The sequence below is a fragment of the Xiphophorus maculatus genome, chromosome 20 (genome assembly GCF_002775205.1).
Source record: "Xiphophorus maculatus strain JP 163 A chromosome 20, X_maculatus-5.0-male, whole genome shotgun sequence".
Classification (NCBI taxonomy): domain Eukaryota; kingdom Metazoa; phylum Chordata; class Actinopteri; order Cyprinodontiformes; family Poeciliidae; genus Xiphophorus; species Xiphophorus maculatus.
The window spans coordinates 15,721,444-15,748,211 of NC_036462.1; the positions used below are offsets into that span (position 1 = coordinate 15,721,444).

Here is a 26,768-nt window from a genome sequence, read left to right on the forward strand (position 1 = left end):
TGACAACGAAGAAAATTAAACTGTTCATATTCATGTGATGTTAAAATAAGTTAATGAAAGTGAATAATACAATAATTAAACCACAAATATAGAGAGGTATTTGTAGTTTTATTGTAAATATTGTAGCAAAAAAGGCAATGTTATATCAGTTTCTGACTACAAGATACATTTAGGTTAATCTAAATGCATGATGCTCTTAGTTTAGCTAGTGCTGCATGGAATTAGGAGAAACATGTAATGACAATATTGTTATATATTGCACTGTTGGTCGAGATAAATGTATGTTTTCACCTCAACTTTATTTTGCTTCATTAAAAATTTTCATTTTCAGCCAATAAAATCTCTAATGGCTGTGGGCATATAGGGAGGCACAACTGTCTGAATGTTTCATTAATATACAGTGTGAACAAAAGTATAAACCTTTTATTTATATGTAATATAAATGTATAAAATGTACATGCAAGCACTTCTTATAGCAATTGCAATTTTGCACACACTGATATTGAGGATTGCAATTTAATAAATTGTGCAGAGTGGTCCTACATGATGGTATTCCTTATAGCTTGAGAATATAATGCCATTTAATATCATGTATTTATCTGTCAGTGAATCATAAGGACAGTTTGTATATACAATGCTCTTTTACTCTCCATTTTGTCTGAGCATCCACAAGTTATAATAGTTTTGTGTCTTTATTGTCATAAAGTCGACCTCTAACATCCCAACATCTAAAGAATAAATTCTCAGAAATTGCTTTTGATGGAGATACATCAGCAGTCAGTATATTGTAATAGCTTATTTGCTTCTTTGACTTGAGCTTCTAACATAATCGTAGTTTGATTATACCCTCATCATAAATTTAAAAGGAGAGTGATGAGCACACAACAGCCTCTGATCAAGGTCAATTATTATCAGTGAAACTCTTAGGATCCATTATAAATGAATATAGCTGCTGCAGAGCTTTACTGTATTGTTCCAAAGTAAAGAAATGTGCCTTTTTTGTCTCAGTGATCTTCACAGAGGCTTCAGAACAATGCTGGCAGGCTGCTGTTGCAATATGGTGCTTCTCTGGGTCTTCGCTGAGCGTATAAAAGCTGCTGTTTGATTTGTGAAAAGCTGGTGACTAGCTGCTGATGCTGCTGCTGTGGGTAGGTGAGAGCTTGCTCCAGATCCAGTCTCTTTAGAAACAGCAAAAGTGGAGTGAGAAACGACTGGAGAACGGCTAAAGAAACTGTTCACATTTCCGTTGTGGTGGGGGAAGATTATGGGATAGAAACAAAGGCAGGGATTATCTGAGCAAATGCTACAATAGTGATACACGCATGGCGCCTGCAAACGGGCCTGCCTCAGGGTGCTCTGGATCTCAGAACAAAGACATGCCTTCCCACCCATCCATGAACATCCTCCGTTACAGTTTGCTAATAAGGACTACAATACCCATCTGCCAATCGTCACTCGACCAGGGACATGGAATTATGGGTCATTATTTTGCCGTTATGGACATGTACATTGTGTGGTGACCCTGAAGAGGAGCATCTATTAAAGAAATATCCACCACGTAGGGCTGGACAGTAAATCAATAACAATATATATATATCAGTACAGATACTTGATCAATATCAAAAGATAATATTCAATAATAAATGTATTGACCCTTTGCAACTACGTCATTTAATCATTCAAGACGCCATGACGAACATCGTAAGTGACGGATGGGAGTATTGATCAGAGCAACTGAAATTGTTTTTGCCGGTTTATTCATGGCCTCTACTTGTTCCAGTCGAGGTTATTAGTCTGTGAACGTTACACACCTGTTACGTTCACATCAATATTGTTGGGGCTCACAGACGGTGGTATTTACAAAAGTTTGATGTGTTGATCAAATTACAGACTTTGCCTGAATTCACACCACATGATTTATATCACTATGTCATTAACAGTGTTTTTCCTTACACCGGAGCAGGATTAAAAAAGTACAAAAGGCAAGATGCTAACCAGTTTCTTTCCATGCATTTTGCGTTACATGACGGTTCGGCATTGTCTCCATGGTTAGATGCCTCCCTTCTCCATAATGCAATATTTGATGTCTTTCTAATAATGCTTATTTATAAAGTTTATGAAAGTTAGTCTTCTTACCTAGTTCTCTGTAAATCTGTGATTACATCGAGGGCTGATTCTCATTATGATTGACGGCTGCTATCCTTGGCTGCCGCATCTTTCCTCATTAAAAGTTATAAAACAAAATGACTATCCTTGTCCATTTGTGCAGCCGATCGTGCAGCACCCAATGACCATTTTTAAAGTGACGTCAACTAAATAGAAGCGATATCAAGTTACAGATGTCTGTTTTTAGAATAGTTTTAAAGGAGCGCGTTGGTTGTTTTGACATCCGTCATGGCGGACTGGGCAGAGTTCTGGAGAGCGTGACGTCACGTACAAAGGATCAAAAAAATATTCACTGAATTCCAATCCAGAACCAAACGGCATTCTGGGAGATGTAGGCAGAGGAAAGGCTTTAGCAGCTCAATGAGAAAAGCAAGGTTGGTGGTTTCAACTTACTCATTCTTTGGTTACCTAGCAACTCACTCATTCTATGGTTACCTAGCAACAACTTGTGAATAGCTTTAGAATAGTTTCTAAAGTTTAAGGTTTTGCCTTATAAAAAACATCAGCTGAGTGGAAACTGTGGATGAAATAGGAAAGGTATACTGCAAAACTGGTGTTTTGCACATATTTAAAAGAAAAAAACTTTTGAGTAATTATCTACATTTCAGCTGATATGAAACACATGCTGGGATAAGTTTTTCAGCTGTACCCTTCAGTCTTACCACCACACACCAATTTGTTTGTATTTGGTGCAATGGATCATTTAATAATAGTGCAAGCAACACAAACGGGTCCATTTCAACTTCCCAAGCCTCTTCCCAACTCTGTCATTTGTTACCGACAAGCCCCATTCTCTGTGAAGTCAGTTAAACTGTTTTGAAGTTGAAGTTGTAACTATGTTGCTGGAATTAATAAGGCATTAGAGGAAAAGAGGGGAGTGGGGGAGATTGAGGGCAGCAAACTGAGACAGATGGAGAGAAATGGAGTACGGGGTATGATGGCAGGATAAAAAAAAAGACGGGCGAAGAGGGGAGATAAAAAGAACGGTGGAGGAGGAGGCGGGGGGAATGGTGACGACGAGGAGCTGCCAGGCGAAGTGAGAGTGAGTTTGTCTGTGATGTTTTAAAATTCTGGAGTGGAAAGTCCCTCCATCTGTTATTGTGGGGCCGGTTCTGACTCAGTGATTTCTATGATTGGCCTTAATCCCGGCCGAGTGGAGAAGACAGAATGAAGAGCTTAAAGCAGACTGCTCTCACTCTGACAGGCTCCACTGGCTGCTGCTGCTCACTTACTTTGTCTGCTGCCCCCTAATGGACAACTGCTGCATGGCATAGCATTCATAGCATGAACTGCTCTTTCAGCTCATGACAGAAAACTAATTTATAAAATAATCAGCATCAAATTAAATTTTCAATTAAGTATTAAATCTCTTTGCATTTTGAGCTGTAATGAAAAATGTTTGATCATCCCTAAGAGATGTTTTTAAATAATCTGGTAAGTATGTCTCTTTTTGATCATGTCAGTATAAAAAGATTTTTTCTAAAAATCGTATCAATGCTAGATTTTTATTTTTTCTGTAATGTGGGATGGATTTATACTGCTACATTAAGGGATCATATTCAATGAGCTGTGGAACTTGCTGTTGTGATTGTGATTCTTCATTGTAGCCAATCATTGCAGAATTTAGTAGAGGTCTTTCCTTGCTGCCTTAGTGGCTCTGAGACGGTTAAATGACCCCAACAGAGTCATTTCACAGTCTTTTTGGTCCCCAAGGTTACTCAAGTGCTCTGAGAGACTAGGCAAAGGGGGTTAATTTGACACATGTTGAGTACCTTATTCAAAGCCGCAATCACATGTACAGTCCATGTTGCGTCTTTCTCGAGTGCGCTCTCGCTCTAACACCTACACTGTAGGGCCGTTTTGAAGAGTCCCTGCGGCTCACGCGGACGACAGAGCGCTGTGTCGAGTGCCCTTTAAGTTAATGCTCAGTGAAGGGGCCGAACGGGCTCCAGCAATCACAGAAGGCGGACCGGTGTCGAGTCGGCGCTCACCACAGCGTGACGCCGGTCGTCCCTGTTGTGCTGTCATTCCCCCAGAAACAACATGACTTTGAGTGATTAAACCGCTCCCCTCCGGAACGGAGCGAACTCAGCTGTTATGAATATTAAAGATCCCGATCGTCCCCTGCTGAGCTTTCCGTTATTCTGATTATTTCCCCCGCGCTGTCGCCTTGCTCTGTGAATTAACTGTGGGCGACCACAACTTTTTCATCAGTGTAATTCCTCAACAGCTTGTTGTATTTTGGCCATTTAAGTGGTTTGTTTAAACAGTGTTTGCATAAACGGCTGTGCTAAAGACTTGAATCATGCACTTTTGTTGCTCTTATCCCGCCTAATTTAGGGGAGTTTTTCAAAATTTCAACACAAATGTATAGTTAGAAAGAGGCCAGCAAATGTTTCGGGCGAGAGGCGGGGTACACCCTGTGACCTGTCACAGGGCAACACAGAGACAGACAGGACAAACAACCACGCACACACACACACACTTACACCTAGGGAGAATTTAGAGAGACCAATTTACCGGACTGTGGAAGGAAGCCGGAGTACCTGGAAAGAACCCACGCATGCACAAGGAGAACAATGTACAGAAAGACCCCGGGCCGGGAATCGAACCCAGGACCTTCTTGCTGCAAGGCAACAGTGCTACCAACTGCTCCACTGTGCAGCCCGCATTCTGGACAGTATTATTATTGTGCACACTCATATTGTGAATACTGTATATTGTGCGGCCTTTACTTTAAAATTAGCCTGTGTTCTAATGCAGCTACCAAACAAAAAAACCAATTTGCCTTCAAGATTAAAGCTGTGTTTTCTGATTTCTATAATAATTTAAAATGCTTTATATGTTGAAGGTCAAATTCTCGAGTGACCGTCGTGAGGTCAACAATTAATGGGACTGAATTAATCGAGATTAATCAATTGTCAGTCAGTTATTAATTGGTTAATCAAAAGATAACACATTACAACTACTCAGTATTAGTTGGAGCAGAAAGGATGAGCTTTTCACATGTTGATGTCAGAATAACTTTTTCCAGCCTTCTACAAATTATCAAGCGAACACTAAAGAATCCTGTTATTGCATTTTAAGCAATACAATTTTTTTTATTTATTTTTTTCTTATGCATTTGTAATATTGTATGAAATACACTTAAGTGGTTAAATGAAAACTCTGCAGAATGTGCCTATTTTTTCCCCAAGATTACTCAGTCAGAATAATCGTTAGAATAATTTATTACTAAAATAATTATTAGTTGCAGCCATAGTCTGTATTAGATTAAATCTTGTTAAATAGCAGATGATCATCACTTCATGTCCTTTAGTCCCTTTTGTTAAATATATTACACTTGAGCTACTTAATGCTATACTGTTTATCATCTGTCAATAGTTTTTTATTTCTTCTTCTGTTGTCCTCCATCTGTCCACATTGTCATATTTTTAAAGAAGATACTTCAAAGCATGCTGCTATGGTTGTGCATAAGTAAAATTTAGGACCTCCAGAGACCTTCACACTATTTATGAAGTCATCTTTAAAACAATGTCTACAAAGAATGCCTCAGAAGTGGTTTTTAACATGTGCACAGTGCTATATATGTCAGATTCCTCCGTGTTTAAGTGCCCACACTTCAAGTTTAACTATCCATCACAGAACTCTGTTTGGCTCTTGACCTTGACTGTTGGCTGACAAATAACCAACAACATGATGTATTTTGCAGTATATGTTAGTGCTGTTGACTCTTCTGGTGTGTTTGTGCCTGTACTCTGCTGTGTTATTTTCTGTGTTGTGTGGGCCAGTACAGAGCTTATCTGGGCTGTTCTGTGCTGATCTCACTATGTTCATCCAGCGCAATAAGCTTCTTGGGCTTCAGCCACCAGCATAGATGATATATCCCTGCCCCCCTCCTTCCCACATCTCTCACTGTGATTCATTGGCTGTTTGTCTTGCCAATCCATCTGGGCTAACACAGAAGAGCGAACACCACGCTAAGACACATGGCGATTTTGTAGCAGGGGGCTGCGTTAACCTGCTCTGGAAGAGAGAGGTTCTCTGAGAATTGGTTGTCCAGCAGGAGGGGGAGTGGTTGGAGGAATGCGTAGGGAGAAACAGCTGGAGGAACATAGAATAGATAGAAATATGAGCTGAAAATTCAAAAAGAACAAAGTACAGTTCTGCCGAGAGATTAAATCTCCCAAAAAAGACTGAGCTAAAGGGATGAAAGAGCTGCCAGATTAAAGATAACATGTGATTAATATCAACCAATGCAAAATACAATACATTAATAAACAGCTAAGTCACATATATTGTTACAGCGAAATGAAATGAAATGTCCCTGGAGATTATTGTGTGGTGTTTTTGTTGTTTTTTTTATTGATCCCAAACTGATTCCTGTAATGTTTATAGTTTCACCAAGAGATTACCAGTGTGATTCCACTAGCTGCAAAACTGATCCTGTTTAATGAAAAATTGCTGAATTGTTGTCCTTTCTAAAACTCCATAACTGTGTTGGTGGTGATATTTTGGATTATGAAGAGTTGCTCGTCAACCACAGAAACAAAAATCAGCCAATCATGTGGCAGCAACTCAATGAATTTACTAACGTGACTTCCTTAAGTTCAAACTGAGTATCAGAATATTACGTACAATATTATTAGAATATTACTTACTTACAGGAGATTTCAATGGGACCTATTATTAAAAATCCATATTTTGCTTTTTTTTGTATTTCCATTTGGGTCTCAACTGCTTCCAAAGCTAAAGTGATTAAAAACCTACATATTTGGTTTTTTGATATCTGAAAATAAACTGTTTCAAAAATCTCCCTTTTGTTAAGTCACTTTCCACGGGCATCACATCGTTATCTAGCCATTTCCAGGAGCTAGCAACCCAAGCAGAGCTCCAGCACATTTGGTCAGCTGGTTTTACTGCTGTATGCACTGTACATTGGCTGCTGGAATAGACACGTGTTTAATTGTTGACTTACTATTGAGAAACCACTTGCTGCGTTCTTGTTGGTTGTGCAGGTGGATATAGTTCTGCTTTTCAAAGATGTACAGTTATATAATTGTGCTTCTGTTTGCAGCCTTTTTCACATGTGAGTGTAAATGTTGAGTTGGGGGCGTGGCCAGCAGCAGGTCATTTGGATTTAAAGTGACAAGACGTCCTAAATGTCTTGTCACTTTGAGCTCCTACAAGGAGCTCAAAATTGGCAGGACTGACCAGACTGAAATCTCATTATCTAAGACAGATTTTGTGCAAAAATGTGATGAACATGTTTTGTATAGACCATTGACCTAATCTGAACAAGGAAGCACTATAGGCTAGCTCATTGTTGTTGGTGGATGTTGTGCTGAATATTTCAGAAACTGTGAATCTCCTTTGTTGATGTCAGAGGAAAATGAGTATCCTGGTTTGATTTGATAGGAAGTCAACAGCAGCTCAAATAATAACCTCTTGTTACAACCAGTGTATGTAAAATATCCATATGAAATGTACCACACTTCTGACCTTGAAGCAGATGGGCAACAGCAGCAGAAGGGAACACTGAATCCCGTCTTGTCAGCTAAGAATAGTAAACTAAGAATAAAATTTGCATAGGTTGACCAAAATTAGACACGAAAAGACTGGACAGCGTTTCCTGATCCAGTGAGACTCAATTCTAGCTACGCCATTCAGAGGATGGGGTAAAACTTTTATATGAAAGTATAGATCCATTCTGCCTTTGTGATGTATTTCTTTTCTAAAATTCCCAAAATATACTCCTAGATTTTATGAAAAGCCTTCCCAGAAGAGCATTTATATCTGCATTGGATGGGCTGACATCATATTAAACCTTTTGATAAAAATGGGATATCATTAAAGTTAATGTGTGTGAAAGCAAGAGAATCACTACTTTTAGCAATTTAGTGTAGCCTTTAAAAATAAACTAATTTCTAATATGTCATTTGCATCCAGTCTTTGTATATTTACCCTCTTTAGATGTACATTTCCAGACTGACTTTGAAAGTAGCGTCTACTTCCAAGGTTTTGGTGGACTGGCTCCATCTTTCTTATCCAGTCCAATAAACATAAGAAGGCTGCTGTCAACCAGCCAGTTTCTCTGCATTGCAGATCCAACATAAAGGTGATTAGGCTTTTTCACTGGCTGCCCCAAATTTATAGGACGGTTTACCCCAGTTAACAGACGGTCGAGATATTTAAATCTCCTTACTTTGGCTTTCGTCTCAAGCTTATGTTTGTGCTGTGCTGGCAGTTTATAATGTTGTTTATATTCCTATCAAATGTACACCATCATAAGTTCATTTTAAAATTATTTTTAGCTATTTTTAATAAAATAAAATATGCAATCAAGGGATTAAAATCAGTGCAAATTCCTCTACATATTGCATTTTTATATGTATTAAAACATACTATGCTGACACTTTAAGTCAGCATAGTATGTTTGCCTCATGATAGGAGCTTTACGTTCTTATCCCGGGGAAATTGTTTACATTTTATGAAGAGGCTTTGTTGGGACCGCTAAGAAGAGGTGGGCAGGGCGCCTTATAGAAATAAGATAGCTTCTATTATAGTGAGAGTTTATATTTTGAGTGTTTTTTGTAGATAAAATGTCTCTCTTGATAGGCGACGGCAATCTTCCTTCAGATGAATGAGCTCTAACTGTAACAGGGCATCTAAATAGAGTGAGTAATTTCAGAGCCTTGGGGATTTGTGGCCAATCACGCCATTCTGGGACAAAAATAATTTCACCATCGCCCCCTAGAGGTCTGTGGAAACCTAGATACAGACACAAGATGGAAGTGAAGGAGAAGAGGAGGAAGGATGGGACGTTTTGAAGGCTGAGATGTATTTGCTAGTTGGATTACTTCCCAGTCGAGAAGCATGCGTAGCAGAGGTTTTTTCAAGGTTATCCAAAAAGTGCTGTAGATCCGGATACATTATGACAGCACATTTTGTAACAACATAACCTTGCAGGGGTACTTTATGGTAATTTAGGATAAAACATTCACAGACACATTAGATTGAAGTGAGGACTGAAATGGCTGTGGAAAGAGTTTGGATTCTATAAAAGCAAACCTGTATTCAGTACGTTTCCCATTTTTGTTTCTTTTTCTGGTAGAGCCTGCCAGATTTTATCTTAAACTAGTTCATTTCAACTTCTTCAAACTTTTCAAGAAGTTTATGATGCCGTTTCAAAAGGCATATGCAAGGCAAAATGGCCCACAGCATCACTCAATATGGGCTTGAGGTTCTTTTCCACCTGTTCATCATTTGCAATTACAAGAAGAGTAAACGTTTCCTAAAAGCTGAAGTTATTCCTTTAATCAAAGCTCAGATCTGCTTAAATACCCAGCGGTTTTTCACTAACTCCACATTTGTGAAGGTAGGACAGAAAAACCTTTTTCCTGCATATCAGTAGGTTGGTGTGTGCTATTGACATCATCTAATGGTCGACTAAATTACCTGAAAATGTCACTCTGTGCTGCAGTTCTTTGAGTGTTGGAGAGTTTTTCACATCAGCTGCCATTCTTCTCATCCTCATCCAGCTTTGTTAATCACATTAAACAATTTAATTATTGCTCTGCAACGAGTAAGTTTAGGTGTTCCTGACTTATGAAGATCAACACACCTCCTTTCTTTGAATGCATTAAGAAAAGTGCTTTTGTATTGCATCATGTTTATATGCCAGGATAACATGGAGCTCTTTCTTAGTAAAAGACACAAATATGAAGTGAATTTTCCCTCAACTCGATAAATGATAAATGTTATGATAAAAACACACAGCAAAAGTAAAAGAAAAATACTAAGTATTTGAACATTTTATCTCAATATAACCTGATAACAGAGGTTTGCAGAACTAAGGCATTGAAGCATTGTTTGGCACTATTTTAATTGGACTACTAGTTGTAGAAAAATGTAGTCTACACTTTTTATAGCATTGGCTATAAAAGGCTATACAATAAACGTTTAAAATTGTATTCTTTATTTTTTTCCCATACATTTGCACTTACAAGTCTGTTTTTTTGTTGTTACAAATCACAGTTTTTGTGCTAGTAAGCATGAAAGAAAGTATTTAATAGTTTGCGTTATCCACAGTTACAAACAAAATAAAATTAATTGCACGGAGCAAAACTATAAATGTCACATATAGGATAAAAATAAACAATTGTAATGCGGCTAAAATAATGTGTTGACTTCAAAAATGTTCTCCTGGATCATTATTGCTTATTTGGTCCCCAATCCTGCCTCTAAATCCATATCCTGCAGATTTCTGATGTTTACTTTTTTTATGTTTTCTTCCAGAAACTGGTCCGAGAGGCTGAGCAGCTGCAGAAGGAGCATGTGTGGAAAGACGGCGTGACGGTAAAGTAGACCTCCAGCTTGTCTTCGTCTTTCCCAGGGTCTTTTTTTTCTCCTCTCTGTTTTACTTATAAACAAACATAACTTCCCACCTCCAGCCCGTTCCCACCAACCTCCTCTTCAGTCTATCAGTTCCCAACTTGTTAGCGCTAAATGACAATGTGGTCAGCATCACAAGGATAATTAGTGCAAAAACAAGCTCTGTGTTTACTCACACTCAGTAAAACTGTTCACTTTTAACGTTGGTATTTTTATGGCCCTTTTCATTATCAGACCGTGTGGTAGAGCTTTGTTTTTTCAATGTGTTGAACTTTGCATTTCTTGCAGTTGACCTTTAAAGCAATAGGGTGCATACTTTCAATCTAGAAAAGGTAAAATGAAATACTGTGATGTGTATGCTGCTGTGCTTCACTGACTGTTCAATTTATAAACATTTAAATGCCAACATAACATTCACACCTACATTTCCTGTTAAACCCAAAATTATTCATACTGGTGGCAGATGTAGATTTAGATCATTCAGCCAAGAAGCTTGAGTTATTTTATTGATTTATTTATTTCAAACAGCTTTGTAAAAACAAGAGGACAGCAGACAGTAGGACGGAGAAAACATCTGCACACATAACTAAGTTTACCACTTATTTTTTGTTTGAAAAGGAGTAGGAGGAAGTGAACACTTATTAAAACTTTGTATTTGATAGGAGATGAGACAGGTGTTTCTCAGAAGATAATAAGAGAATGTAAAAGGAGGCTCGGTTTTCAGCAATTTATACATTTTTATCTACATTTTATTTTAAAAACTACATATTTGTTCACTTTTCTCTTTAGTCCATGGAAATTTTTTATTGGTATTTCAACAATAAACCTTTCTTACAAATGCAAACTAGATTTTGGCACAAGTCATTTGGTGTTTTGTCCATTTATCCTTGGTGACCAGCTTGAGGTTAGGAGGCCTCCTTATCATCACCCTAATTTTTACTCCCTTCACAGATTCTCAATTAGATTCAAGTTGAGACTCCAAATCGTTAATTGAATTAAAAAGATTAATTTAAACCTAAATGTGCCAACTGTACCTTAAGTACATTTACTCTTTGATTCATACATAAAACTAGATCAAAACATTGAAACGGTTCAGTTTTTTAAAAGGTTTCTATTGAATTTAGGTTTAATAAAACTAAGAAAGGCTTTTTTTTAAAGAATTGATTCCATGTATTGTGGAATAAACAAAAGTTTTCAAATGAACTAAATTGTCTTCAGATTTAAACTAATTACAGTTAAGTTGGTTTTGCTCAAGCAGTAAATGATCTGAGCTCTTCAGTGTCCTTTTTCAAGGAGAATACTGGAGAATATTTGGTTATTAAACGACTGAAATTCAGATTATAAAATCTGCTCGTCCAGTTGAAAGAACATTTATTTTTCTTTACATGTCGCAGAGACAGAGACACATACCAGTTGAACACGACAACCTTCCATTTTCACATGTCTGTATATGTTTTATATAAATATGTAAAATAGATATTTATACACTTCCCCTGTTGTCATATCGTCTGTCTCCAGGGAGACGAGCTCACTGTCATGCTACACTTCCCACAAATGGATTTTTAACCTGATACCTCCTGGGGGATATTTGAGAAAAGGCTTTAACTGATTCAGAGCGAATAATTATAAGCCCTACTTCTCTGCAAAGTCCGTTTTTATTCATGGTTGCTTACACTCTGAAGCTGTAGTCTTGCGGTGGCTGGGCTGCACTCCTCGCTTTCACCCTACTGGTTTGAAGGAGGGAGGATGCGGCACGGCTGTCCCTTCATCTTAGGCCCGAGGGGGTTGATGCCTGCCTCTCTCTCTCTGGCTTTCTCTCTGTCCGGCTCCAATGCGCCTCAATCGGATGTGTAGCCATGCAGGAAGTGGTGCCTGGGTCACAGTCCTCCACACATAGCACACCTGTTCATAAGTAGCTGCATCCAATATAGCATCAATAGCCCCTCAAGTGGAAAAACCAGCTCTCTCTTTAATCCCTACCCCCTCCTCCTCCTTCTCCTCTAAAACCTTTCTTCGCTCCATCCTTTTCCCCCCTCTTCTGCTCAAAACTCTTTCTGTCCAGTCCAGCTTTGTAGTCATCCTCGCTCTCTTCACTTCCACCTTATTCACGTACCTCATTCTTATCGGTGTGTGTGCTAAATCAGGCATGAAAACAGTTGGAATATACCATAATGTTGCAAATGCTGCAAATGAATCCCAATGGTGCTTCTCTATTAATAATGTATTGAGTTGATTTCATTTGCCTTTATAATTAGGCCAGGTAATGAATCTCAGCGGGGGCAAGAGTGAGCCCATTAAAAAAATATCACAAAAAGAAGGTGGTGGTGGTGGGTGGGGAGGGGAGAATCTGGTGGGACGGTTAGATATGCTACATCCCTGCTAGATGATTTTTTCCCCCCTGTTTGTAGATTTTGTGCTTTCCTAATTTCTCTTTGGCTGAACACTCTGCTGACTGACACTCTAATTAGATTAGGGCTTCGTGCTCTTTGGGCATATTAGGAGAAACGCGTTGCATCTTAAACTAGCGGGTGGAGCAGTCTGTCAAATGGAAAGAAAAGGTGTTGATGCATGAGAGACGAGGTTTTTTTGGGTAGAGTTGATGTGTGTGGGCGGGGGTGGGCGTGTGTGTGTGTGTGTGTGTGTGTGTGTGTGTGTGTGTGCGTGTGTGTGTGTGTGTGTGTGTGTGTGTGTGTGTGTGTGTGCGTGTGTGTGTGTGTGTGTGTGTGTGTGTTTTTAGAGCGTAACCTATGACCAGAGGTGGTCAGAGAACCCAAAAATTGTATTGTAAGCAAGAGTAGCCCAACTTCAGCATAGTTTTACTCAAGTAAAAGTAAAATGTGGCCATCCAACAACTTACTCAAGTAAGAGTACAAAAGTATTTATTAAAAAGTCAAATTATCAATGATTTTACTTTTTTAACTATCATCTGATAGTTAAAAATTACATGATCAGATAGACTAAAATATTAGGTTAAGTGGACATTTTGGTATTTTAAAGCCCAAAATGATAGTATATCATATAAATAAGAAAAACTAGCAAAATCTGGCATAATAAACTATTTCCAAATCAGTTTCTTTCAATAAAAACTTATCAAACATTGACAGAAACTGCAGGTCTGTGTCTGGTGAATTTTTGGCTAAAACATGTTTGTTCTTTATTCAGTGGGAAGAGAAACCAAAAAATGCACTAAAGTGAGAGTAGAAATACTTCATAATGAAATTACTCAAGTAAAAATAAAAAGTATATTGTAGTAAATTACTCCTAAAAATATATATTTTTAAAAAGTTACTCAAGTAAAAGTAATTGACTAAATATAATTAGTTACTACCCAACTCTGAATTTATTTCTTATTTCTTTCTGCTGCTACAAAATAAAATGTTGTATACAGCAACAAAAATAAATAAATAGAAATTATAAACAAAAATACTAAATCAAATAATATGTAATGAAAGTTAATGGAATGAAATAAAAAATATAGTTTAATTTTACAGCAAACTGAATCATCTGACTTACAAAGAAAAAAAACAATTCATGAGTTCTTTTCAGTATGAAAAACTACGAAAATATGCAGTTCATTTAAAAATATGAAGTACATAAAGCTAAAAAAACCATTAATTTGTTGTTGTAGATACTCTCTGGATGTACTGCATAAAAACATCCAGAAGATCTGCTAGAATCAGATCATTTACTGTTATAATTAAAAATGTTTTTTATTTGGCTCTGTAAGAGCCCAGAAGCTTAATATATGGTATAGTCAAAGTTCAGATGTATCATATGTTTCTACATTTGAGATGGACACATATGCATGCCACGCTTTTCAGAAATGTTATTCAAGTAAGAGTAATGATACTTCATAATAAAACTGCTCAAGTAAAAATAAAAAGTACAGCATAGTAAAAATACTCCTAGAAATACTCAAGTAAATGCAATTGAGTAAATTTAACTAGTTACTACCCAAACATGCATAAACATTAAAAAGTCAACTTTAACATTTGGGAGAAGTAAGACAAGTAGATCATTTCCTTATGGAAACAAAACTAAGTTACAACTCCACTTTGCCGAGAAAGATTTTGGTGATGGGACTAAAAAATAGAATGTAAAAGAAGAAAAACTGAAATAGTTAGAAATGTAAAAAAAACAAGCTAAACAAATAAATCAAAAATACACCAACCAAAAGCATATAAGGTATATTTAAAGTGGATTACCAGGGTGGTTTCATCAAGTCTGGACTCTGAAAATGAAATCAGATCCTTTAGGTTTCACGTAGTCTTTCCAGGTTTACCTCCATAGACAAAATTGTTTGGTCTTGTGATGGAGAGGCTCAAATTTAACCTGTTGACAGGTGTGTGCACTTTTGAGATCCACTGTGTTCAGCGATGGGTTCTTTAACACCAGGCCCGCCCAGCTGCTTCCCTCACCAAACCAGCGACAACAGCGACGCGCCCGGTCCTCCTGGCGGCTGCCATGGCAGCTGTTCTGGTAACGATGGGAAGGTCTGCTCCTTCTTTTCTTCCTGGACTAACAGCGGAGCCGGCGTCTGACCGGCTGGACATTACGGATGGCAAAATGTTGACTGTAACAACTGTTGCGATGGCCGTTCAGGGTTTTAAATCCTTTGGAATGAAATGGTGTGTGAAATAGACATTTCAGTGTCAGCTAGCTGATGATTTGTCAAGGTCAGGTGTCCGTCCTTCTGCGGCTCCTGAAAATGGCGCTGGCAGCAGAGTCACTAAGGTGGCAGAGTGATTTTCTTTGCTGTTTTGCAATCCTCATTGGAATAAAAGAGAAAGTTGAGGCTTGGAGCCAAATATCACATTATTCTGTCCTTTTGTTCACAAAAGATGGGAGACAAAAAATGATGAGACCTTGGTGAGGAGCATCCAGATGCAACTAGTTTTTATGCTTTTAGATAATTTTTGGTCTGGTTCCTTTAACAAATCTTAAAAATAACTTTTTAAAGGATGAAATCCTTTTAAAATATTTTTTGTCTGAAAGCCAGTATGCGTTTCTCTGGCTGATGTGATTAACTGGGTGTTTGCCAATTCGGGATAAAATGTCACTGTCTATCAGTGAAACTCCTTCTAACACAGTTTTTACACACATCTGAAAATGTTTACATTGGAAATATGTGAATGAAGAAAAGAATACAACATAAAACATAAAAGACGTAAATTACTGGATGTAAAATTTATTTTTGGGCTAGAGAAGGATTTGTTTTGTATTTGTTCTTGTATTCATCATTTTCAGCTGTAGATGCTGGTGGCTCTTTGTACAATTATTGAAAGTCAATCTTCGTTAAAACCATAAAAAATTAATAAAAAATGATAAAAGTTGAAAGCTAGGGCTGACCGACAACTTCCATTTTTTAATTCCTTTTTTAACATAGAATATATTGTATCACATAAACATTTAATGTTGTAACATCTGTGTGTATGATAGGGTTTTTCATGGAGATATTTAACATTTCACTTAAAGTAAAGACACAGTGAACACCTGAAGCACATAGCAGTGTAATGTAAGCCAAAATAAATAGATGAACATTACAGTAGCATTAAAGAATGTGAATAATTTAGTGTGGAAACAGCCTAAAGTATCATTCTCTTAAAAGCAACTTTCCAGCTCTGACGACACGGTCAGAAGATGAACTTTTTGGGAAACTTCAAATAAGGAGGTCAAGTGAAAGTAATGTCACAACCCAGCAGAACACACAGCTTTGCTCCTCATGTACACACACTATTCAAAGTGAAGCACATGCAGGATTGTCCACAACACCCCTTCCGTTTCCTCATGCTCATTACCTTGTAGCATGTGCTTTTTAAAACACCGCCATATATAACTAGGGAAGACACGGTGTGACTGCAGTTTGGGTTTCTGCAACCTCTGGAAAAATGTGACACAGTCTGCAACATCTGCAGAAAACTCTGCTCAATCTGGAGCATTCCTTGGCGTCGTTTTTGTTTAGGGGTGCATTGAAAAATTTATCTTAATTTACTTAATTTTTGGAGATCAGTGATCAGCCGATACTTGAATGTGAAGTTGATCTTATCCACTGATCTTATCAAACTCTGCAAAGGTCTAAAAATCAACCACTGTCCGTTTTTGCTCTGCTGTGAGAAAGTTTTGACTGATAGACCGACCCATCAGGTCATGCCTGCATGTTTGCAATTAATAGTCACCCCGCTTTCCTGCTATATCTAGCAACATTTCAGACAAAAAAAAAAAACGCATCGGCCAAAATTACTATCAGCAGGTCAGACTTTTTATTGATCTTAATTGATGACTGGCCAGAAAACTGCAATCGGTGCACCCTTTGTCTCTGTATCTTATTTTTTTTCTTTCTTGCCGTTTCAAGCTGTAACTTTTGAACACCTTGGTATTTACTTATCCTCCTGCTAAAATAGTAGTCAAGCACATGCTCTGGATTTGTATGCATGCATGTCCCTTAGTATCCAAAAACAACTGAAAACTGAATTTATCTGCTACAAGTAAAAGGGAAAAAATCCACAGAATGCAAATACAAACACATGTCAGCTTGAACACTGATAGTTTGTTGCTGTTTGTTTATGTGCTCTCTTAGAAAGCTTTAAAATCACAGATTGTGGGCTTGGCGCTGTCATTTGTGAGCTGCCTCTGACTTCCAGTTGTTTAACGCTTAATGAAGCCTGTTGAGAATCTTGACACATGTACAAATAGTGTTAGACGGTGTTTCCTAGAGTCACTAAGATAACAACTTTGAGCAAACCGAAGGTTGAATTCACGAAATGAAACATCGTCTCTGGTCATCATCACTTTAAGACTGATGACATGATCAACAATATATTATCTGCTACATTATCATCAGCCGCTCTTCCCCTCCGTCACACCGCGGCTCTGATGATGACTGCTTTGACATAGATGAAGAGGCGTTGACATGAAGCGTGGCACCTCGGAACCGGTAGACGAGATTGGATGAAAGACGGGACGGAGATTGTGGAGATTGGAGGAAGACATGTCCTTTCATTCAGATTGTGATGTGGCAGCTGCTGTACGTTGGGAAATGCATTAGTGCTAATAGCTGTGCCATTAGGAGAGAGAGAGGGGCACTCTGCTGATGGGCTGCCATGATGAAACCAGGAGAGGGAGAGAGAAAGCGGTGGGGGAAGAAGGTGGAAGAGACGAGGGGGAAACGGGAAACAGAGATGGAGCCATCTTCCAGGCCATTTACTGCAATCATCACTCTCTAATCAATCAAGCCTTTCATCATAGGACAACACAGTCTCCTCTTTTTCTTTCCTTTCTTTCCTCTGTTTCTCCCTTCATCTCCACTCAGCCACCCACTTTTATACATAGGAGTAATATTCACGCTTTGCCTCTGTACACATGCATGTTCAGCTGCATCCAGCCTCTGAGCCACCTCACTGTAAAACATTGGATTTAGTTGTGTCTACTATCTTCTACTCTTTAAGTCAAGTAAATTTAGTGAGTTTTAGTTTTGAGCCTAAATGTGAGTTTGTGAAAGATAAACCTCCAGAAGTAAGTTGTGTTAACTTCTTATTAATCTTGTCAAACCTCCAAGAGTTTTTATGTTAGCACTTTAAAAAGCTGAAGAAAAAGACAGGAGTGGAATCTATTTCCCAGAATGCTTAGCGGCTCGTTTTTGTATCCTGAGATGGAAGTGTGTTACATCGATCTGAGTCTATTTGTTATTAAGACAAATGTTTATTTTAAAGCTTGAGGATAATGTCCTGTTCACACTAAATGTTTTTAGCAGAATTTATTGTGATGTTTAATAAAATTCATTATCAGATCAGAAATTTTGTTCAATCAGTTTGAAGCAAGACTTTAAATTATTCTAAAGTAAAATAGTTATTTTAACTCGATTTTGTGAGTAAAATAATAGAGAAATGTGGCTTTTTAACTAAATGAGGGAAGTTTTTTGTTGCATATTGTGAAATAATTGTTTGGTTTAAATTGCAGCGTTAAGTCAAAACTCACAATTCAAGATTAATGAACTTAAAAACATTGTTTAGAAAACTTGTTTCTTGTTAAATCAACTTCATGAACTTTAATTTCTGAGTTAAAACCAAAACAATTTTCTTGTTAAATTGCATTTTAACGGCAGCAGGTAAACTTACATTTTCAAGCTAAACCACCTTCATATGTTTTACAGTGCTGCAAAATAAAACCGGTAGTTCACATTTTTAGCCTGTAAAGTTATGTTGGCAGTTCTGAAAGTGGTATTCTGCAAAACCTCTGAGATAATTCAATTTCAATAGAAACTTTAATATGACCTGCTTTGAACTCACAATGAATTCCCTTTAAGAGGTGTAGCATGACCTGAAGAGTTGCGAGTGAAAGTTGCAAGGGTTTTGTTCACTTTGTCCAAGTTTGACTCCTTTTATAATGCCTCTATTTTACGTAAATTGGTCCTTCAGAGGAAATGACTGAGAATCATTGTGGCAACTCTCAGCGTAGCCCTCAAGGCTGCCAGCTCCATTATCCACAGAATACATTAATCTCATGAGGGCTGCGTCGGACAGATTCAGATTCTGGTAAAATAGACAGAAATGAGGAGATGTCACAACACTCACGCATGGTTTTGTTTTTATGTCTCCACTCTCTTTGCACTTTAATTTCGCCTTTTGTCATCGTAAAACGTTTCCCGACCGCGTCGCATCGCTCGCTGTCAGTTAAACTGTTGAGCAACTGGCCAACTTTAGTCGCGTTTGTCTGTAAATTATTCTTTTAGCCATAAAACAAAACAAACCCGCTTGAAAACGTTCACTGGTATACATTTTTAAAAATTGTTTTTAATGCAACTGCATTTGAATAGGAACATGACTGTGTTGTTTTTATTTGATAATTAGATTTAAATGAATGGAGCTTGACTGAGTCTCATCCCAACAGTTTTTAGGTTTTACCAACATGCATCAAGCCACTGTGGCATTTCAGTAAAACTACAACATATGTAGAGCAGTGAATTATCTTATTCTTGATAAAGATTTTTTTTATAGTATTGAGGAGAAGTGTGACTGAACTACAGCTTGAAATATTTTTCTAAGGTTGCAAAAAATTTAATTCTTAACTCAATTAAGAAAACTTGCATCTGCAGGATTATTTTTTAGTTATTTGTTGAGATTACGTCTCACTCATTTCTTTCTTCTAGATCATCACTTTGTCCTATTTACACTCTTTGGTTGAGCTTACTTAGTTGATTTTTTTCCTCAACCCAATTTACGGCATAAAGGTCCATTTTGACTGCAGCCTTCCTCTCGTCTTCATCATCTCCTCCTCTTCTCATTCCATCAGCTACTGCACTGATCACAGCTTTGATTAGACTTTTGGTTGCTGTGGTGACCCAATGGTTTTGTAATTTCTGTATCTTGATTGTAAGCTTCTGTAATTTGTTTAAGTGGTGCTTGACAGTGTTGAAATGGCCTACTTAAATTTTTTCCTCCTTTTTCTGAGCTTTTTTTCCTCCTGCTGCTGCTTCTGTGTCTTTTCCCCTGCCGTTTATGTTTCAATTTTGTCTCAATTATTTCTTCTCAACAAAAACTGCAGGTACATTAAGAAAGATGTTGAATCTAAGGCTACATTCAAACTGCAGCCTGAAGTAACCAAGTCTGACTTTTTCGTGAAATCTGATTTTTTTAGCGTAGTCTTTTACACTTCCAAATATATGCGACTTGTATGTGATCTCCAGTGTGAACTGCAAACGACCTGAAAGTGTCCCGCATGCGCAGTAGAGGGCGCAATGACGTCACACATAGAGAGCGTGCTCAGTGTTTGCGGAAGCAAATGTGGATGCTAATGGTGGAGCATAGCTTACGAATTTGAAGATGTTGTCCGACTGGAGCAGAATGTAAACAACTTAACCCTCATTACGGTCCGCCGTGATTGTTGTTTTTATTCCCACTTGCAGAGTAGTGATGTTTGTCAAGTATCAATGATGTTCAGGTCTGTTGAATGTGATCTGGCCGTTCAAATTCAGGTCACATTTGAAAAGATCAGATATAGGTCGCATTATGGCTAAAAAATTGGAATTGTGTCACTTCAGGTTGCAGTGTGAATGTAGCCTTAGGATTTTTTTAAAAAAAATGTGACCCAGGCCACTTGGATATCCGTTACGTAACCAATTCAAATGTGACCTAATGTTCAGATCACATTCATCCTACCTTAACGTCACTGATACTCGACAAACGTCGCTATTCTGCGTCTTGATACGCATAAGTGGAATAAAAACAACAACCATAACGGACCGTAATGAGGATTAAGTTGTTAATATACTGGCTGCTATGAGACAACAACTTTAAAATCGTAAAATATGCGCCTCCGTTAGCATGCTTCTGTAAACACTGAGCACTTCTTCTTCTTTTTTATGGCTGTTGGCAAAACACTGAGCACGCTCTCCATGTGTTATTGCGCCCTCTACTGAGCATGCGGGACACTTTCTGGTCGTTTGGAGTTCACACTGGAGAACACATGCAAGTCACATACTGTATATTTGGATATTGAAAAAAATAAAGTTCTAATAAAATCAGATTTGACAAAAATTGGGAATTGGGTCACTTCATCCTGCAGTGTGAACACAGTCTACACTGCTTTAAAATAAGAAAAGAGCTAATGAAAAAAGCTGAGATGGAAAATGTGTGCAAATAAAAAAAAAAGCTCAGGTGTGGCGGTAAAGCTTTCTGTCAGGCGGAGTCGGGCCAGCTGGGATGCAGCCGCCTGCCAGGAGGGAATGTTTAGAAAGCGGCCCCCATGTCTAAATCCCTCCGATCGATGCCCTGCCTCACAGAAGATGGGAATCGATAGTGAGAGGAATCCAGCGAGCCATGTTGCAGACCCTGATTTTCACATTTCACCACACGGTCAAAACCCATGAAATGTCATTTTAAAGGGTAAACCTGATTCTATTTGTGCCGTCCATTCGGGGCAGACTCATGAAAAAATGAAATATGGACTGGCGATAACTTTCTTCGGTGAAAAACGTTTTCGGATTCTGAGTTAGCATTACAGAATGTGAGACAGATTTCGATACTTAGGGATTATCAGAATAATTTCTGGCCAGAGGGAAGTTTTTAAACCATTTTGGTCTTTTTATAGTGAGGAAAAAAAGGTGAGAAAAAGATAGATGAGAAAGATAGTTGATGCATGGGTCACAAACGAGACCTGAATCACATATGTTTCTGTTTATGCTCTTGGCTGTAAATGTCTGCTGCCTCCACTGACAGCCTGACAGATATCTCACTTTGGCTACAGAGGGAACATTTTTAAGTTTCTGCAACAAAATTCAAGACACATATCTGTTTTCACTGCTATAGATCCATTAATTAAATGAGAATATTGTCTATAGGTTAATTTATTTCTGAAATTCATTGCACTCAGTGAAACACATTATATGGATAAATTACACAAACTGCTGTGTCTTTGTTTTTTTTGTTAATGATATTTTCTGTATATAGCTAATAAAAAAACATGACATTTAGGAATATTACATCAGATGAGTAAAAAAAAACATTTAAATCCAGAAATGTGAGCTCAAAGTAAAATATATTTAATACCTGCTTAAAATCTGTTAAAAAAATACTTTTAATCCAACAAATGAGCCTCATAGGAATTAATATTCTTATTTATTAAACGTGACTGTATGCGTTTTTTAATTTCATTGACCTTTTTTACATTTTGTTAAGTTAAAACTTCAAATTTGTATGGATTTTATTGGGATTTTTCTCAGTGTATAGTGGCATGAAAAAAACGAAAAGGACACATGATAAAAATCTAAAAAGTGTGGCATGCATGTTTGTTGAGCCTTATAACTCAAAACCTTGTAGAACCATACATCTGAACTTTGACTATACCAAGAGTCTGCAACTACACATGTAGCCACATTCAGCTTTTGGGCTCTTATAGAGCCAAATAAGAAATGTTGATGGTTATGAATGGAAAATAAGCCGATTTTAGCAATTCTTCTGAATGTTTTTATGCAGTATATCCATAGAGAATAGCATAAAAACGTAGAGCATCTATAACAGTTGGGCACCACTGGAACATTAAAAGCAATTTAATGTTTTTTTAGCTCCTATTTGCTTTATATTTTTTATAATTTTTCATTTTTCAGTCATTTAGAATTAAGTTTTTTCCTCTTTGTAGCAATTAGATGATTCATTCTATTGTAAACTACATTTATATTTAATTCCCTTAGCTTTCATGACAGATTATTTTATTTAGTATTTTTGTTCTTGATTTTTTTTTTCTTTTCCGCTTTACATAAATTTAATTTTGTAGCAGCAGGGGCAAAAGAATTCAATTCAGAGGTGGGTAGTAACTAATTACATTTAGTCAATTACACTACTTACTTTTACTTGAGTAACTTTTTAAAAATGTATATTTTTAACAATATTTTTCTTCACTGTACTTATTACTTTTACTTGAGTAATTTAATCATGAAGTATTTCTACTCTTACTTGAGTAAAATATCTGGTTTCTCTTCCCACTGAATGAAGAACAAACATGTTTTAGCCAAAAATTCACCAGACACAGACACACACCTGCAGTTTCTGTTAAGGTTTTGTATGTTTTTATACTGAAAAAAGCTGATTTGAATGCATTTTTTATGCCTGTTTTTGTTATTTTTGTTACCTATATGAATTATTGTCATTTTTACCTTAAAATACCAAACTTTCCACTTAACTTTATACTTTGATCCATCTGATGATTTTTAAATATTAAATGATCAGTTTCTCAGCACTTCATTAGACTTTTTACCAAATACTTTTTTACTCTACTTCAGTCATTTCTTTTTACTTACTTTTTGCTTGAGTAAAAATATGTTGAAGTAGTTCTCCTTTTACTTGAGTACAATTTTGCTGTAATTTACCTGCCTTGAATTAAATTAAAATGTTTTCTCTGCTTGTATGTTTAAGATTGTTATCCTTTTGAAAGGTGAAGCTCTACACCCGTGGATTTTGCTGCCTCTAAAAGGTTTTCTTCGAGTTTTACTTCATGTTAAGCTCAATTTAACTCCAATCAATTCTGACCAACTTGCTTGCTCCTATTGAAAATAAAGCATCCCCTCAGCATAATGCTGCTTTAACTGTTTTTTCATCTGACCTGAGTAAATTTTTTTTTTAGTTCTTTGAATGCTTATTATAGAGACAGTGTAAAAAATGGCTGAAGGATGTGAATACTTTTGTGACGCGCTCTAATCTGTGTAACTTCTAAAGGTTTTTTCCCTCCAGGCTGCATTAACTGTGTCATTTTGAGGATGTGTCGTCTCAGTGGAGCTTTGTTTTACCTTTCTGAGTGGTCAGATGCTTGTTAGGCTGCGGCTGGAGTTTTTCTCGTGCCGTATTGCATCCCTGCTGTCCTTCGTGGCTGCCTGCAGATATGTTAAAGCAAAGTGGCCATTGTCATTTAAATTTTCAAATCATTGTGAAGGACAGCAAAGCATCTGATAGAAATGATTACAGGGTCGAAAATTACAGGTTTCCTTTGGCCAGTGCTGATTGTTGATTGGGCACTCGGTCAGCGGGTAGGGGATGGGACAGGGCGGTTGACTTTTCAGGACTAACTGAGGTAATGTGGCTTGAAAAATCTGAGAGAAACGAAAATTGGCATTCAGCCTATCTGCAAAAGTAGAACCTGGCATCGTTTTTCGCTCAGAAACGTTGGTGCATCCCTGTCATACAAAGGTTGCGGTGGGATTGGATGTGGAGGTTCAGATTGTACGTAAATTGTCAGCGTGGCTATAGATGTAAAATGTTAGACGAGGGCAATAATTGCATTTGCTCTGGGGTCATGTGATAGTGTTCATTTTGCTGTGACCGGTTTATCTTGTGTGCTACACCACCTTTCTCCTGTGTTGCACAGATTGAGGCTTGTTTGGGGGATGCTGGCATGTGTGTGTCACGCTGGATAGGGGTTTTATCTGGCATTGTGTCCATGCAGGGTGGAGATGCTATCAAAATTAAAACCTGCTTCTCTATGGAGCCCTGTCATCCAACAATGGAGAACAGCATTACCCAGAGTGCAGCAGGACAAAGCCTCCTTTTCTTATCTCAGGGATTGGAATATTCACAGAGTGATTTAGCTGCTTTTACCAAGGGGAAGTGTCAGGCTCAGGAAGAGAGAGACAGCACAGCAGAGACGGAAAAGAGGAGGGGAAAGTAATAATGAGACCTGCAGGATGTTTACAAAGAGATGTTAAAAGGCTGGAAATTGCAGATTGATGGGTAAAATTGGGGGCATGAGATATAACTACAACATTTTCAGCCACATTTATTAAAATTGAGCATTTATTTTCATTTTGTTTTCACTTCTTTATTCAATCGTATTTGTCTTGCCCATCCCTGTGCAAGTCATTCAAGTGAGTGTGCAGTTGGAACGGGCCATGAGGCTCTGTCTGAAGAGGGGCCAGGACACTGATGACACAAGTATGGAGAATGCCATTCACTCTGCTGAATTTGCACTGTGCAATGGAGCTTTAATCTGGGGGCACGTTTGTTTATTGGCATAAAAATGAACATCTGCATGGAGCTATGCTTGGACGGCACGGTCTCCGCAGCTCCCTAATCGCTTAAGAGCCTGGAGATGTGGGGCATGCCAACGAGAAAACAGAAGAAGAGGGATTCAGCCGCGCCCAAGGCCGCTGTCATGCACTCCTTTATCTGCGTCTCACTTAAGCTCAGTCGCTTTCTCCCTTTTTGGCTTTCTCCTCCTGCAGGCCAACAGTTTTAATTTTATAGAAAGGTTTTATTTATTGACTTCACATTATGGGCAGGCATTTTTGTGAGACAACACATTTTCTTAAAAGCATTCTAACTCAAACACCTTGGCCACATAGTTTTGAGGCCAGCATCCAAATTGCCAATTGTGATTCAATGCAATAAGATGCAATAAGAAGAGATAAGAGAATTAAAGAGGGATTCTGTCTGTGCAACAGTAACTCCCCACCTCCATTTAAACACATTTCATTTAGTGTTTAGACCTATGGGGCACAAAAAATATATTGGTTTGGTTTACTTTTGTTTTTGTGCTTTTAAAACCACAAGTTAAATCCAAACAGAAAAATATTTATGTTAAAATATGCTTTTTTCATTGCAAAAACACAAAATCCTACTGAGTATTTTTGCTTTAGTTTCTAGTGTAAATATCTTAGTACACTTAAAATAAGACAAAACTAACTTTTCAGCAAGAAATATGAGCTTCATTTGAGTCAATATTTCTGTAATATTTATTCCATTGGTAAATTATTTCACTTATTATAACATGGAAAAATGTTTTGTCATTTGAGAAATAATCTTCCAATGGAACTAGTATTTTTTTGTCCATATTAAGGATTTATTGACTTAAGCTCCTATTTCTTGCTGAAAAGTTATTTATTAATTAGTTTTGTAGAGATTAGACCAAAAATACTTGGTAATATTTTGTGTTTTTGCACTGTTTACTAGCCAGACCGTTTTATGTGGTGCTCTATCTCCCACGCCATCCACCCTGCATCATGAGGGAATCTTTTTCTTTGTAAAACATCGTTATAACATAAATAGCACATTTCTTTGTGAAAAACACATGAAGTCATCTGGAAATGATACTTCTTCACTCTCTTTCACATAGAAGAAGTGTTTATTGCTGGTGCAGATTGGCCACTTCACAAAGGCACATTCAAGTACCAGGAAAAAAAAAGAGAAGAGAAACAGACTTCAGTCTGGCTACTCAACAGGTGCATTCTGGTTTTAGAGCATTTTACATCTGGCCCTTTAAGTACTGCGATATTTACAGATATATTATCTTTATAAACATAAATCCCCAAGAATCAAGCGAAAAAACACTTTAACACTTGGAGTTGCATCTAATTTCTTTCTTTATACACACAGTGTGTAGCGATTGGCTGAATGTTTGATACAAAGGGAGACGATCACAGTGGATTTCATCACAAAGAGCCTGGAGCATGAAAAACAAAAGACAAAAGAAATTCAAATTCAGTAGCAGCCCTGCACAAAATTGTTGTGCATCCTTCACAAAGGATGTGTTGTTGTTGTCCAGTCACTTCTCTCCTGGGCAGACTGATTTTGGGGCAATCAACAAATGAAGTACAAAATGTACAAAGGTGTTTTTAAAGTTCGCACACCGACTAAACCACACTAGTGTCTTTTCCTTCCCGTTAGAGTAAAACAGGAAAACGGCATATTTTGTAATTAAGCACCTGCACCTTTTCTAGATTTGATGTT

General features: G+C 37.6%; 1 protein-coding gene across 5 annotated transcripts in view; it reads left to right on the forward strand.

Moving 5' to 3' along the window:
* Positions 1-26,768, forward strand: part of LOC102223620 (voltage-dependent calcium channel subunit alpha-2/delta-2) — a 219,883-nt gene that overhangs the window by 103,431 nt on the left and 89,684 nt on the right. For all 5 annotated transcript variants that reach the window (XM_023324995.1, XM_023324997.1, XM_023324996.1 and 2 more), the window contains exon 4: positions 10,465-10,524. In XM_023324995.1, the coding sequence (XP_023180763.1) occupies positions 10,465-10,524 (60 nt within the window). The remainder of the gene's footprint in view (positions 1-10,464; positions 10,525-26,768) is intronic.